General features: G+C 34.9%; 1 protein-coding gene across 8 annotated transcripts in view; it reads left to right on the forward strand.

Moving 5' to 3' along the window:
• The window catches only part of SYNE1 (spectrin repeat containing nuclear envelope protein 1), a 445,509-nt gene that overhangs the window by 109,650 nt on the left and 320,099 nt on the right, over window positions 1–15,760 (forward strand). For 4 of the 8 annotated variants that reach the window (XM_082405389.1, XM_082405392.1, XM_082405393.1 and 1 more), the window contains 5 exons: window positions 1,689–1,885; window positions 4,491–4,600; window positions 7,911–7,961; window positions 12,157–12,264; window positions 15,198–15,335. In XM_082405389.1, the coding sequence (XP_082261515.1) occupies window positions 1,689–1,885; window positions 4,491–4,600; window positions 7,911–7,961; window positions 12,157–12,264; window positions 15,198–15,335 (604 nt within the window). The remainder of the gene's footprint in view (window positions 1–1,688; window positions 1,886–4,490; window positions 4,601–7,910; window positions 7,962–12,156; window positions 12,265–15,197; window positions 15,336–15,760) is intronic. The other 4 variants (XM_082405394.1, XM_082405395.1, XM_082405396.1 and 1 more) reach the window with 1 other exon arrangement.

A 15,760-nucleotide genomic window follows, 5' to 3' on the forward strand; every position in this document is an offset into this window, starting at 1 on the left:
GTTCAGCAGTTAGTTGTGATTCTGGTGTTCTCTCAAGAGGGAGTGAGAGCACATCCTTCTACTCCGCCATCTTGAACGAGTGCCCCGCCCACCTCAATTTGTTAAAATGTAATCTGATATATATACACTAATATGTATAAAATAGATAACTAATAAGAACCTGCTATATAAAAAAATAAATAAAATAAAAATTTAAAAAAATTTAAAAATGTAAAAAAAATTTAAAAAATAATTTGAGGTGGCATAAAGAGACTGTGAATACAAAAACATTTTAAAATGGGGAACTGTGGGCAAAGGGAAAATATAGGAAGAAAAGTAAGATGAAGCCAGAGGTGAATGTACAAATGAATAGATAATAAGAACATACTGCTTAACCTGGGTGGATATTTGCCAGTGTGTCAGGCATTGGCTGAAAAAATTATATCTGTACCACCAGAGACAGAAACTCTAAAAGAACTAAGAGATGTTGCTGCAATCTTACAAAATTGTTTTTAAAATATTTATTTATGAAGCCAGTGATTAGGTCCAAGGATGTTATTTTTAGCACAATATATTTTATGCAAACTGAGTGTACATTGGTAAAACATGATTTAAAGTAAACCTTAAAGTTTGCAGAGATAAAATGTAAGGGCATTTACCAACTTTTTATATTAATCACGGTATCAGTAAGATATATTGTCTCTTACAGTTTGTGGAAATTTTGAGAATATAGCAGACAAAAAGAATTGAGTGATATTATTTCTGTTTTATTTAGAAACAACTGTAATGAGACTAATTTTCTAAAAAGAAACTACCAGAATATTTATCTACTGAATGTTACCTAATTTATTCATCACCTTTAAAGGCTCTAGACTTAATCAAAAAATGTTGTTCAAAGACATCTTTGCAACTCTTTTTGAAACTGTCTTTATGATTGATAAGTTACATGTAGAAAAAAATTATTCATTGTGAGCTTGCCTCGCTTCTGTTTTCAACACCAAAATATTGCTACCAACTTGAATCACTTCTTAGTGATCATATCTGGCTTTGAAGTAAATCCACGAAAGAGCAAAGATTTGCCACCAGCACATTGCCCTCAAGGCAATTCTAAAAAAAAGAGTTTAAAAAACAATTTGCTCAAACAGTTTGATGGTAGGGTAAATTAATCTTGTCTGTACTTATGTGGAGTATAGGTTTTTTTGTGACTAATTTAGAGACATGATCACAACCATTTGCATTTTATTCATTCTACAGCATTTGATATAATTCAGCCACATTATATTTGTCTATTATCATCTGTGCATGTACAACACAGGCTGCTTGTCATTATCATTAGAAATGTGTTACAGACTTCTTCAAAAAAATACACAATGGTGAATTATTAACAGTTTTGGTGTTTTTAAAATGTTCCCTTTTTTTATTTTGCCAGGTGTTTTTTCTCTCTATTGGTTTCCTTTAAAACTGTGCTTTCAATTGAGTCTTTCAATTACTGAAAACCCTAATATAGAAAACTCTTTAAGTACGGAACCAGAATTTCTACACCTTACCTTGTTACCCGTTAAAAATTTTGCTTTGCTTCTTTTTTCTCAAAACCAGTGTACCGGTATAGCTAACTGCATATCATCCATTGCCAAGGAGGATTGGATTGAGTCTTTGAGGAAGTGTGCATTACCTGTTTAGAAAGTGACATTATCATTATTTTTTTAAAGGCAGAGTGGAATAGAAGTAAAAGACTTCGGGCGGAGTTGGAGAAGTGGAGTGGCCTTTCATTCAGTCATCCATGCTATTCAACCGGAACTAGTGGACTTGGAGAAGGTGAAAGGAAGATCTAACCGGGAAAACCTGGAGGAGGCTTTCACTATTGCTGAAACGGAGCTGGGAATCCCGAGACTCCTAGATCCCGAAGGCACGTTGAGCGACTGCTGGCTCTTGTATCCCTCAACTCAGTAGGGTTATATATCTTAAACCCAGATATTATAGATGCCTTCCGAGAGGTCAGAAAACTTTGAAAAGTGGGAAGGAATAGTATCTTCCTGCATCAGTTTTCTTTTGGAAAAATATTTGCCACTATACACGGGAGCAAAATATAGCTGGTTGCTCCTAACAGCCCTCTGACATGGGTGGTACCAGCCAGGGGAACTGTACTTACTCAATGTACCTAAGGATGGAATGAAAGTTTTACAAGTGAGTGTACTGCGAGGAGGAGGAGTATCACAGAATCCGGAAGAATAAAAAATTGTTAGTAATCTCAGAGCGTATCTTTAAAATGTCAGTCATTAGAAACTTAGAAGTGTTGATAACTACCCAGTATTTAGGTGTCAATCAGGCAAACTACCCAAGTGATTGACCTAATATCTTTCACTAGAATTTCTTGGCAACTTTTTGGTAAGGCTGTGAATTTTAAGACTTTCTGGAAATGGAGTTAACTCTGTCAAGCCTTCAAAAGGCAATTTTGATGCGCTTAATAAACTTCTAGTTGTTTGTTAAATTGAAATAAAAGGGTCAAAGTGAATTTTCCAAAAGTCCCAGATAATTTCTTATTTGGCTTGGTAATTATGGAAATTTCCATTAATGAATGCAAAAATATAAATACAGTGAAAGCAAGTTATTTTTTTAATATTTTAATTAATTAATTAATTAATTTATTTATTTGGCTGCGTCGGGTCTTCATTGTGGCACCTGGGCTTCTCTCTAGTTGTGGCGTGAGGGCTACAGAGCGTGTGAGCTCAGTAGTTGCAGTGCGTGGGCTTAGTTGTCCTGTGGCATGTGGGATCTTAGTTCCCCAACCAGGGATCAAACCTGCGTCCCCTGCATTGGAAGGTGGATTCTTTACCACTGGACCACCAGGGAAGTCCCGCAAGTTATTTTTAAAGATGAGATTTGAGAATGAACGTTTCTAGCTCTAAAACAGTGTCTACCTGCTTGGCTTCCTCTGAGATGATGGCAGCATGGCGATCCCTTGCCATTTTAGGGAACTGTGGTGCCCGCCCCCGCTCCAGTCTCACTAGGGGAGCCAAGGACTTTCCACCTTGTGTCTTCACACACACACACAAAAACCCAATAGTATCCAGGACACTACTCAGCTCAAGGGGAAAGACGCACAAATATCACAGCCCTCAACTTCAGAGAATGCATCAGAGCTGAAATTTTTTCCTAGAGTAGGATAGGAGGAGGATATGAATGGTTCTTTCATATCCATCAGACAAGAGGATCTTAATATTTTCTTTGATCATCAGAAATTGAGTTTGCCCAAATGCAAGGCTATCCCACATATAAAATGACTATTTTCCTAATGAGAACTTCCCCTTCAAAAAAGTTTTTAGCCAATTTGAACATATAAACTCTTAGGAATACAGATTAAATAGACCAATATCTATTGTAACAATTGTTTTATGATTTAGTCCCATGTGTATTTAAAAACATATACTATATTAAGTCATGTATTAAATGTTGTTTTTCTTTCCACTTTCACTCTTCATGAAAGTTTTACTCTTCACATGCATTCTCCACATCAGTGATCTTATCATTTCTAAAATCACCTCTGAGTCATCTCGTGAATTCCAGAATACATTATCTTTAAGTCTTTTAAGAGTTGTACCACTTCTTAAATCCTACATTGATGGTCGCTAGAAATTATATTTCAAATCACAAGAAACAATACAAAATATTAGGGCAGTTTTATATTTTGATTTTCATGGTTTTTGTTCTGTTTTTTTTTTTTTCTCTACTGGTGCAGATATTGTATTTCTAATCTCCAAATGTAACCCCTTATTCCATTGCCTTTAAAAGGGATGTTTAAGACTTGTTGAAAACATTCAACACTTTTTATGTATCCAGTCTTACCCTGATTCTATAATTACTAAATTCATATAAATATCTTTCCTAGATTTTTGCTGATTTAATTAGGTAAACATCTATATACTTTAAAATGATAGTGATTGAGATCTTTTCAGGCTCTGTTTCACTCAAAGAGTACTTGATTGTTCAAAGTACAGTGACTTAGACGGAAGGCTCCACAATGGAGAAGCTGCGTAAGGACTTGGACATAAGGCTTCTCTCTCTTTTCTAAAATAAATTGATATTTGGCCATATGTAGTATACAGACTATGTAGTCACTTGTCACTCAGTGCCACATCTGTTAGCATGTTTTACTACTCATCTACCCCAATTCTGAAATGTACATATTATTTGTATTTTAGTAACTAGACAGAATGTAGGAATAACTATATATATCTCACATTTCTGATGAGTGTAGAGATTATTTAAATGAAACACGTACTACTTTCCTAAAAGCTTGGTTAAAATATGTCATCTTTCTGAGTTGTAAAATTTCCCCCATGGATTATCCAGACTAAACTGGTTTTTCCTCTCCCCATCTCTAAATAGTATTCTATTTTTCTTTTGCGTTTAGGACAGTGTCTTTTGGTATCTTCTCTAGATTTCAAAGTTTGTATTATTAAAATCTTTTTAATGCTAATTAATTTATTCACATTTGGGTTTGGTTTTTCCAGATGTTGATGTGGATAAACCAGATGAGAAGTCTATTATGACCTACGTAGCCCAGTTTCTGAAACATTATCCCGACGTTCACAGTACAGGCACTGATGGGCAAGAGAATGATGTAAGTGTTTGTTTTTCTTTGAGTGCTGATAATACACTCAATGGTAGTGACTTGGATTTTTAATATGCTGTTTTCAAAAAGTTAAACTGGAATGCATTTTAATATGAGAGCAGCTGAGTAAAGACTGATATCACCAACTGGGGAGGAGATTAGAAGGAAAGATTTCTCTGATTTGTATGTTGGATATAGCAAAGAAAGCATTATTAATAATAAATACTGAACATATGATAGTGAGGGATTAAAATCTAGGAAAGATAGGGAATTCCCTGGTGGTGCAGTGGTTAGGACTCCACACTTTCATTGCCGACGGCACAGGTTCAATCTCTGGTCGAGGAACCAAGATCCCCCAAACAGCATGGCATGGCAAATAAAATGAAATGAAATGAAATGAAATAAAATAGTAGAGTAGAATAAAGTAAAGTAGCAGTGTTGGGAAACTTTATTGTAGCAATTTGATGATTGAATTAATTTTATATCCATCATATTATTTATGCATTTAGATCCTGAGTTCCCTTCTTCTGTTCAGTCTGATAAAATCTAATTTTGACTTTTAGATTTATAAGTTGCTACTCATTGCAAACATATGTAATTAAGGCAAACTTATGAAAGTTCTAATTATTCACTGTGTTTAGATTTTCAGCCTCTCAATAGTTTAAATAACATTTACATTTTTCATACTGCTCAAATGATATATGTTTGTTGTCATAAATAAACAAAAACAAAAGTTGGGAGAAAAAGAAAAAGAAAATTACCTGTACTTGACCTTCTGCAGAGAATCTATTCTAAAAAAATTAATACTTTGGTGTGAGTTCCATGTGTGTACACATAAAATATTTTAACAAAAATATTGATAGAATTGTAATATATATACAATTTTATAATTTTCTGTTTTCTGTTAACATCATACAAAACCCTTCTCATGCCATTCTTTCTAGAACATCATATAGATGTACAGTAATTTATTTACCCAATATTAATTGTTGAAAATTTCTGATTTTTTGCTGTTATAAAAAAATACTTCTATGAACAATTTTGTAATAAGCATTGTTTTACAGTTCTTTCTTAGAAGAGAAATTCCTAGACTAAAGGGCATATGGATTTTTAATGCTTTTGAAATGATTTTTTCAAATCCTCCTGTAGAAAGATCTCCCATTTTACAGTCCAGCCAGCACACCAGAATGCCTACATTCTGTCTTGAACAACAATGGATATTATTCTCCTATTTTTTAAAAGTACTGTAGTATTATTTAGTTTTGATTTTGTTTTGTTGTTTTGGTTTTGGGTTTTTTTGGGGGGTTTGTTTTTTTTTTTTTTAGAGGGACGTGGATTTACTACTGAATTTAAAATTAATTATTAGGCAAAATGACATCAGGGAAGAATTATAAATGGAATTTTCAAGACATGTTAAAAACAATCTCTCTGTCTTTACTGTTGAGGTCTCAACTAACGTTTTCAGAGAGGTTTGAGATTATAATGAAGAGAAACAAGAAAAACAAAAAGCAAAGTGTACTATGTGTCTTAGAAACGGATCTAAGGAAGGAAAAGGTCAGGGGAACATAAACCAAAGTTTTCAAGTCGGAAAAGGTTTTGCACTAATAGAAATCTTCGTAAAAGAATTAAGCAAAACAGCGGTAACTGGTGTTTCCTAGGTCACTTGGATGAAGTTAAGGTGGCATTTGGTAGAACTATGTTAGTTATTTAAAAAGCTATGGTTTCAAGAAACTTTTTTTTTGTTCCTTGCCAGGCTTCAGGCACAAATGTTGATCACCAGAGTGACTTATTCTATAGTTAGAAAAATAATGTTCCTAAGGAACACCACTGAAAGCGAAAGACTCTCTGTGCAAATTCCAGTGTGGACTGAGTTGTGTGTTTGGGATTCATTTGGGGTTTTCTGGGTTTTGAGAATATAATTGGGCATGGGCAGTGCTCTGTGAATAAGAAACTCTTTAAGGAGGTGTATTAGACTTACCTCATACGGCATAGAGAATATCAGCTTTGCACCTGATTGTCATATCTCAAGTTCTTATGTTACCCAATTGGATTTACTTCTGAGCTGATTTCTAAGCTTGTACTCTTAATTTCTCTGACATTAATCATCTCTCCAGATGAGTAAACACGGTGGCTGGTAATGTCTGAGAAATAACAGGAGATACTTCCGTTAATGCTCATGAGCAACGATTTAATGCAAAAATCCTCAGAGATTTGAAGCACACTCCTGCTTTAAACTTGTTAATATACTATACTAAAGAACTTTATTATTAAGAAACTAATCTCATTCTCTAGAAGATAAATTCTGATTTTTCTTTTAAAAAATAAGCTTTACTCTTTTTTTAATGAGGCATTTGTAATGTAGGGTATGAGCATCTAAAAATGAATATTTTGAGTAGAATAAAAAGAATTTTTTAAATTTTTTATGATGTAGGGCTTATGTTTGTTCAGTGCAGCTAAATGGCCATCTAATTCTGTCTAATGAACCTTTAAGGTTTTATACACTATACATATTAGGTTTGGTGTCAGCACCTAGAAATCCTCATTATTTGTCTACTCAGATTTTATTAAATGGTTCTTTTAATTCATTTTTTAAAAATATTGGCATCAACATGTCTACCAGGCTTTCATTTTTTTGTGTATTTGATTTTCATATCCCTTTTATGAATTTACTTAAATTAGATATTACGTAGATACTATTTTAAATCAAATTTTCTTATTGGAAATAGACATTGCTATGCCTTTCTTACTTCATCCATTAAAACTGATAAAGGAACTTTTTCCCTAAAGGTAGTCCTTGGATAATTAGCACACAATTGTAAATAAATAAAATAGGCATGTTGGCTTATCTCTCTCATCTATTAAACTTTCAGTTATTTATTCACTCATTACTTCCCCCATAGCAACAAATTTTACTGACTGCTTTCAGAAGCACAGCACAGTCTTAATTGTATAGGAATACAGAGATGCATATTATGACAGTATTTATAGATAAAAATATGAATCCATATACCTTTTCTTTACATTGTTCTCCTTTCAAAATGTTTACTACTTCAAGACATATGTATAATATATATATATAGCCACATATGACTATTACAAATTAAAACAAAAACATCAAATGCTACAATACTACACTGCCTTATTTGATTCAAACATTTTGATACTTTCAAAAGTTGTGAAAACATCTTAAAATAATTATATCCTTAAAATTATTGTCTATTTATTTATAGACAGATGCCTCGCCATTTTTCTTGTTTCCTATATAATTTTTTCCATGATTTATATTATTTTTCTATATATTATCTTTTCATATTGTTAGGAAATACTTCCAGGTTTCCCATCTTTTGCAAATTCTATCCAAATTCTTAAGGTAAGATTTAAGTAATCTTGAATTAGTGACCTCTTTCAAACATTCTGCATTCTGTAGCTTGTTAGCCATTCTTTTGCATGTATTTGTCTTTATATACACATTTATTTTAACACCTTAATTCTGTTATTTCCTTTTCCTTTCTAGTAGAACAAATGACATATGTGTTATTAAATGTTAGTTGCAGTCTAAGCCACTCCCATGGACTTCCTCACTAATCTTTAATTATAAGATGACATTAATTTCTTTTTAACAATACTTAATAGCACTAATAAAAGGAAAAATTAAAATAACTACAGTTTCTTTATATGTGACGTGGAAAATTAAAATAAAGTTAAAGATTTATTTTTGTACTTTAAAATATTAAGCAGGAAATAATTGAAAAAGGTAAGTGTTCAATTAGTTTGTAATCCTGAGTTTCATCACATCTCTTCTGCGCATTGTTGAGTTGTATGGTTTAGTAAAGTTCATGGCACATGTTGAGTGCTCAAAAAAATATTTGTGGAATTAATGATTAAGAATTTTTTCCCATTTCCAAGTTATCCTCTTTTTCAGTTGTTTCATCTTTCTTTATATTCCATCTAGGCCTGAAGTTAAGACTCTATCAACACAATAGACTTTATGCCAACATGGGAATAAAAAGCTAGAAGTAATTTCGTATCAAATGTTGAGTTAATTTTTATCTCATGTTTCATGAAGCATGAGTTTATGTATATATAAATATGCTATAAAACATATAATGTGTATGTTTGAGTGAGCGAGAGAGAGAGAGAGAAAGAAAGAAAGAAAAGTAGTGAGAATGCTGACTGACACTTTAGCTGCTTGGCATTCAGATAGTCTCTGTAGGCAAATAGTCGCCTATGTCTTTCACAGTACATGTGAAAGTTACCAGTTGAAGAAAAGCCACTTTGGACTTCCCTGGTGGCACAGTGGTTAAGAATCTGCCTGCCAATGCAGGGGACATGGGTTCAAGCCCTGGTCCAGGAAGATCCCACATGCTGCGGAGCAGCTAAGCCCGTGCGCCACAACTACTGAGCCTGCGCTCTAGAGCCCATGAGCCACAACTACTGAGCCCACGTGCCACAACTACTGAGCCCACGTGCCACAACTACTGAAGCCTGCACGCCTAGAGCCCGTGCTCCACAAGAGAAGCCACCGCGATGAGAGGCCCGCGCACCATAATGAAGAGCAGCCCCCACTCACTACAACTAGAGAAAGCCTGTGTGCAGCAACGAAGACCCAACACAGCCAAAAATAAATAAATAAAATTTAAAAAAAGAAAGAAAAAAAAAAAAAAGAAAAGCCACTACACTAAATGGGTTTTGGGAACTTAAATATTATTTTGTACTTCATTTTCCTCTTAAAAAGGAGAATGTTGAGTTTGTAAATAGCTACATCCTTTTTAATCTTATTGCACTTCCCCACCACTAGAAAAAGTCATTTACTGAATGTACTCTAAAGAAGCTGTTTTTAAGAACATAATCCTTTTCTCTCCGATGACTCTGTGAAATAATTTCAATCGGTGAAGAAAAGGTGATGATAGCCTCCTGTCTTTGGAGGCTCACAGTGAAGTCCCATACTCACTTCGGTGGGCCTCACTTAGTGGTCATGTTGACCTCAGGTCCCTTGGAGGTAGACTAAGAACATTGAGTTCCTCTGAGCTCATATGTCATTAGTGCTTCAACCGATAAGAAAACATGTGCCGTGACCCAGTTCACCTCTTCATTCAAAAGAGACAGCATGGGAAGGGCTGAGGCTTTGGAGTCTTGGGCTCCTGTTCCATATCTTTCTCTAATTAACTATGTTACCAATCAATCATATATTCACAATTATTTATTGATACCAGGTGCCAGACACTGTGTTAGGCTGCAGAAGGAAAGATACATAAGGGGTTTGGAATGCAGGGGGGAAAAAGAGACAAAGAGTGGACAATAAAATACAGCGTGGGGGCGGACTCGTGCGCGGGAGTCCATGTGGACGCCGGTGCGGGACGGAGCAGCGCGGGGCCGCCCTGGTGGAGCTGCAGTAGCTCCGGGTACAGGAGGCGGTGGAGTAAATGATGAAGAGTCTGGAGAGAGACAACATCTGGAAGATGCAGGGCCTCACGTTCCGGTGCAGCGCCGGCCGTCGTGAGGACAGCCAGGCGTCCGTGCAGCAAGTGCGCCAGTGCATTGAGCGCTGCCGTGCGCCTCTGGCTCACCACTTGTGGTCGCACCACTTTTGCGACATGCGTTGTTCTTGCCCTAGTTCTGGCACCTTATCGTTTTAGTAAGGACCTTGCTGTGTTTTTACCAACTTATTACTTGAAATGATAATACAGCCTGTTTGCTGTTTCAAGACTGTGATATATTTTCCTAGTGGTTTGATTTTAAAAATAAATAAGACTTAAGTTGTCTTCCAAAAAAAAATACAGTGCATTTTGGGGGAATATTTGAATATTACTGGGGGAATATCAGGTTGTTACAAGATTATAGAAAAATGTTCTCAAAATGTGGTCCCTACACCAGCAGGCAGCATCAGATTCACCTGGAAACTTGTTAGAAATACACATTCTCAGCCTCCACCCTAGATAGACTGAGCCAGAAAGCCTGAGGGTGGTGCCCAGTAATCTTTTACACAAGCCCTCCAGGTGATTCTAGTGTCCACTAAAGTTTGAGGACCACTGGTGGAAGAGAAACTCACAACTGAGACTTGTGGGTCAGAAAAAGCTTTCCGGAGAAGGGTGTGCCTGAGCTGAGATCTGAGCAAGGCATTATCCAGGGGAAATTGTTCCAGGCAGAAGAGGGTTGTCTTTGTAACACCAGGAAGTGAGAGAGGACACAGATCATGATAGCACGTGTGCCAACCTCTGCCCTGGGCTTTTCTTCAATCGGTGACATTCACATGCATTCAAAGACACAGGCGACTATTTGCCTATAGAGACCATCTAAATGTCAAGCAGCTGAACTGTCAGCCTTCTCACTACTTTTCTTTCTTTCTTTCTCTCTCTCGCGCTCACTCAAACATACACATTATACGTTTTATAGCATATTTATATATACATAAACTCATGCTTCATGAAGCATGAGATAAAAATTAACTCAACATTTGATATGAAATTAGTTACTTCTAATTTTTTATTCCAGTATTGGCATAAAGTCTATTGTGTTGATAGATCCCTTAACTTCAGGCCTAGATGGAATATAAAGAAAGATGAAAAAACTGAAGTACAGGATTCAAAAAAGAAAAAAAAAATATTGTGGCCAAACTCACAGAGCTAACACAGGTCAGAACAAGAGTTTAAAACCAGCTTTACCTGCCTCCATAGCCAGAATTCTTTCTTCTGTGCCACTTCACCTGTCAGCAGACAGTCATTTCATCTGGGCCACAGGGCTGTGATCATCAGATGAGATGCTGTAGTCGAAAGCTATTTGTAAGTGCCAAAAAATCATGTTAAATATGTTTGTGATTACTTTGGCCTTCTTAGCAGATAAGAAGTCTCGATGAAAATTTAGGATATTTTCACTAAATCAATGCTAGAAAGACTCCTATTATTTGTGGAAGCAAGTATGTAACTGTCCAACTTTTTTTCATTTTTGAGATGTGAGTGGTAGCTTGTATGCATTCATTCAGCAGATAATTTGATAAATTATCTGATAGGTTCCATGTTGCTGGAGTCTGGGAATACCATATTGAGCAAGATAAATGTGCTTTCTGTCCTCATGGAGCTTATGTTATACTAGTGGATAATGTTTTTAAAAATAATATACACTAGTAATCCAATATTACTGTGACTGTGGCTCCTCGAATTCAGTCAAAATTAATCTGATCCAGAACAGTCCTCTGTGTTACCAATGGCCTGTGTTAAGAAGCAGCCACAGGCCTGTTTCCACTCGCATTTCAGCCATTGCTTTTTCTGAGTATTTTTGTACTTACATATTTCTTCTTGAGCACATTTTCTTAATTAAATAAATGTTTCTTGAGAAGAACAATGGAGGTAGGTAATTTCAGTATTCAGCACAATAATTAAGATTTTTTTTTTAGAATTAATTTTTGTTTCTTATCCTCCAAAAGAGGTGAGGGCAGGGAGGAAGAAAATTTTTCAGAGACATTTGGAACTTATTAAATATTCAGTGTATTCTAGGATCAGTCAAGTATTAATCAGCAATTAAGTAAATGCACAGATACTAATACAATTGTAATGTCTGCTGGTTTCTAGAGAGAAGACAGGCTAATTTTGAAGGAAACGAAAGCTTGGATAGAACAATTTGAAAGAGATTTGACAAGGGCACAGATGACAGAATCAAATTTGCAGGATAAATATCAGGTAATGTATGGAAAACAGATTTCAATTTTTTTAAAACCTTTCATGAGTAGGATTCATATTTGTCATTTAATCTATGTTTAATCTTTCAAATGATATTAATGAGAAATGTCTTTAAAGAAATAATATACATTATCTTGTTTACATATAATTTAATAATTGTATTTCTATATAAATAGATAGTTTTAAAAATTTAATACATTTATATATTGTGATGTGATTGCCATTGTAGCAATAATTAGCACCTCTATCATGTTACATAATTATCATTTCTTTTTAGTGGTTGAGATGCTTAAGTTCTACTGTCTTAGCAAGTTTGATGATTATAATACAGTATTGTTGTCTATATTCACTGTACTGTGCATTTGATATCTAGGACTTATTTACTACTCGTTTGAAGTTTGTATACTTAAATATCCGTCCTATTCCCCTCTACCCCCAGTCCCCTGATAACCAGCATTTTGCTCTCTGTTTTTATGAGTTTGACTTTTTTAGATTCCATGTATAAGTGATATTATACAGTGTTTGTATTTCTCTGTCTGCCTTATCTCACTTAGTATAATGTCCTCAAGTTTCATCCACGTTGTCACAAATGGTAGGAGGTCCTTCTTCCTCATGGCTGAATAACATTCCGGGTATATATACACCACATCATCTTTACCTGTTCATCCATTAATGGGCACTTAGGTTGTTTCCATATCTTGGCTATTGTGATAATGCTGCAATAAACGTGGAGTGCATATATCTCTTCGATAACCTGTTTTCATTTCCTTTGGGTATACACCCAGATATGGAGTTGGTAGTTTTAAATTGTACATATCTGCACTATATAGAGTTGTGAGGCTTCATGACTTTCCGAGAACTCAGTCTTGTAGATGACCCAAAACACACACATTTAATTGCTGTTTTTGTACAACTCATGATCTTACAGATGTTACCTAACAAAAAATTCCAAAAAATGACTTCAGTGCCAAGTTGAAAATTACTGTAGAATAAACTGAATCAAATAAAAAATTGCAACATGACTATTTGGAGTGGGCCCATTAATGAGATCAGTTTCTCCTGCCACCTGCTTCCTTCAACACTATTGCATTCACATTGCAGCCAGTGTTATTATTGCTGCGGTGGTTCTTCTTTCTCCCAGTCTCATTACACTATCATTAACTGTATTTCAGCTTCCAATTTCCACTTCCAGAGTTTTTTCCATTAAATTGTGACTTAACTCTGTGTAGCATTGACATTTTCTCCTACTTAAAATATCATTGCATTTTAGTGGCAAAACTATAGTATATTCTAATATACATTATGTTTCGATCATTTTTGCTACAAAAAAAGGTGTGCGTGATATAAGAGATGTGAAGTGGCAGATGATAAAAGATTTAACTGTTAGAGTTAGTGTGTGATTTTATATAATCCTCTGTGTAAAGCGTGCCTGAATTCAGATTGATGATGCCATCAGTATTATATTTGATGGACTCGGCAATGCAATAAATTCCGTATGTGGTTATATGTTTGTACTTTTTGCTGTGAAACATAATGTAATTTTTTCCCCAAAAAAGATAATTTTCTGGGATGAGCTCCATTAAAATGATTAAATCAGTAAATTGAGACTATAATGCAAGAACAGAGTGAATGTACTTATTTAGTCCATTAGCGAGTTTTAGTCTTAGCATAAATTATCAAAAAATAAATTCCAAGTTATAAAGTTACCGGTTATACAGATGTTAATTTATAAGATGAAAACTAAGGATTAGAAAAGTATAAATCAGAAACATTCCTTTCAGGCCAAAGATGATCACAAGTCTCTTAAAATAGGGTTAGACAGCAGAGGGAATGTTTTCTTTCATTTGTGTGTTTATTATGTAATCAAAATCTTCTGTTTCTACTTATCAATTAATAGTGTATTTTCCAGTTTTTCCATATATCGAATTCTGTAGAACAAAATTGAAGACTGATTTTATGTTTTGGTATTTTAAAATTACATTAAGTTAGAGGGAATGGAAGGTAAAATTTGTGGGAAAATATTTATTCACCATCTCCCCCAAGTGTTCGTTATGTGAATTTACATGTTTGTTTACTCAGTGACTTAAGAAATTCTTTCAAATGTTATCTGTTAGATTCTGCAGGGCTATTCTCATGTTCTTTAATATAATTGCACATTGAGTGGCATTTTCAATTCATATTTGGACTTTGAGACATATTTTAGGATGTGTTAATTGAACATAAAATGTAGGACTTTCATTAAAATCACTACTTTCTGAGGTTAGTATTAGACTTACAGTTAAGTCTACATATTACAAATTTATGTTAACCATACTGTGACAAAAGAAAGATATAATACTTAATATTTTAACACCATAAAATTAAAGCAGAGGATTATTACCTAAGTGATGTCCCCTAAAGTAAACCTCTTTATACAGACTTACTTAAACACAAATTAAGATATTGTTAATTCTGTAGTATTTTGACATGTGCAATTGCTATTTGTAGATTGTTTGGTACTTTAAAGGAAAGCAACTATTTTGACTATTAATATAGATTTATACTCCTGTTGATTATTATTTCCTGATGAGTAGGGACTGGCTTGTAGGTTATTTAACTAGGAATGAGAAATCCTAGGCTTTAGTCCTGACTCTACTACTTGTCTTTGCCAGGTCACCTCTGGGCTTGGTAGTAATAACGGGGCTTGTCTAGGCTGTAGGGCGATGGGGAGCCAGAGAAGATAATATGTACAAAGCACTTAGCGTGGAGGCAGGCTCATCATCCGGGCTTGATGAATGCTAGCTGCTTTCAGCATCATGATTGTCATTATTATTATCAACAACATATATTGAACGTTATCCAAATATAAAGGATTGTTATTTAGGAAATGTGGTTTCCTTTGCTTTTGCCTTTTTTGACTAACTGCCATGTTGTGGCTGTTTTTCCTCTTTTAGTCATTTAAGCACTTCAGAGTTCAATATGAAATGAAAAGGAAACAGATTGAACACTTGATACAACCATTACACAGAGATGGTAAATTGTCACTTGACCAAGCGTTGGTAAAACAGTCCTGGGATAGAGTGTCCTCTAGGGTAAGTTCTCCAACGATTCATTTCATTAGACTCATATAATTTAGTCAAAGATATTTTCTGTCATCTCTTTCTTCAAAATGATGGTACATCAGGTCCTCCTATCTCTGTCTGAGGTGGGAAGGTTTACCTGTGGGATAGACTTTGTCCACTTGTCAAGTTTTCCTTTCAGTTAGCGGAAGTGCTTGTGTAACAACTCTTTCCTGCTTTGCCTGCCCTAAGTGTGATATCACCATTGACCAGATGACACACTGAAATCCTGAAAGACCACCTGGGTTACTTCTCACTTTGCACAGTTTAATCCTGCGTTGTTTAGAAGAGGTGACTCCCCAGGAATGGGGCCTCAACAGCTTCTCCAAATTCCATCATCAGATTTCATCAACAGTTAATCATCTTCCTATATTCACATTTATTTTTATATTCTTTAG

This window comes from Balaenoptera borealis, assembly GCF_965194805.1.
Source record: "Balaenoptera borealis genome assembly, chromosome: 9".
NCBI lineage: Eukaryota > Metazoa > Chordata > Mammalia > Artiodactyla > Balaenopteridae > Balaenoptera > Balaenoptera borealis.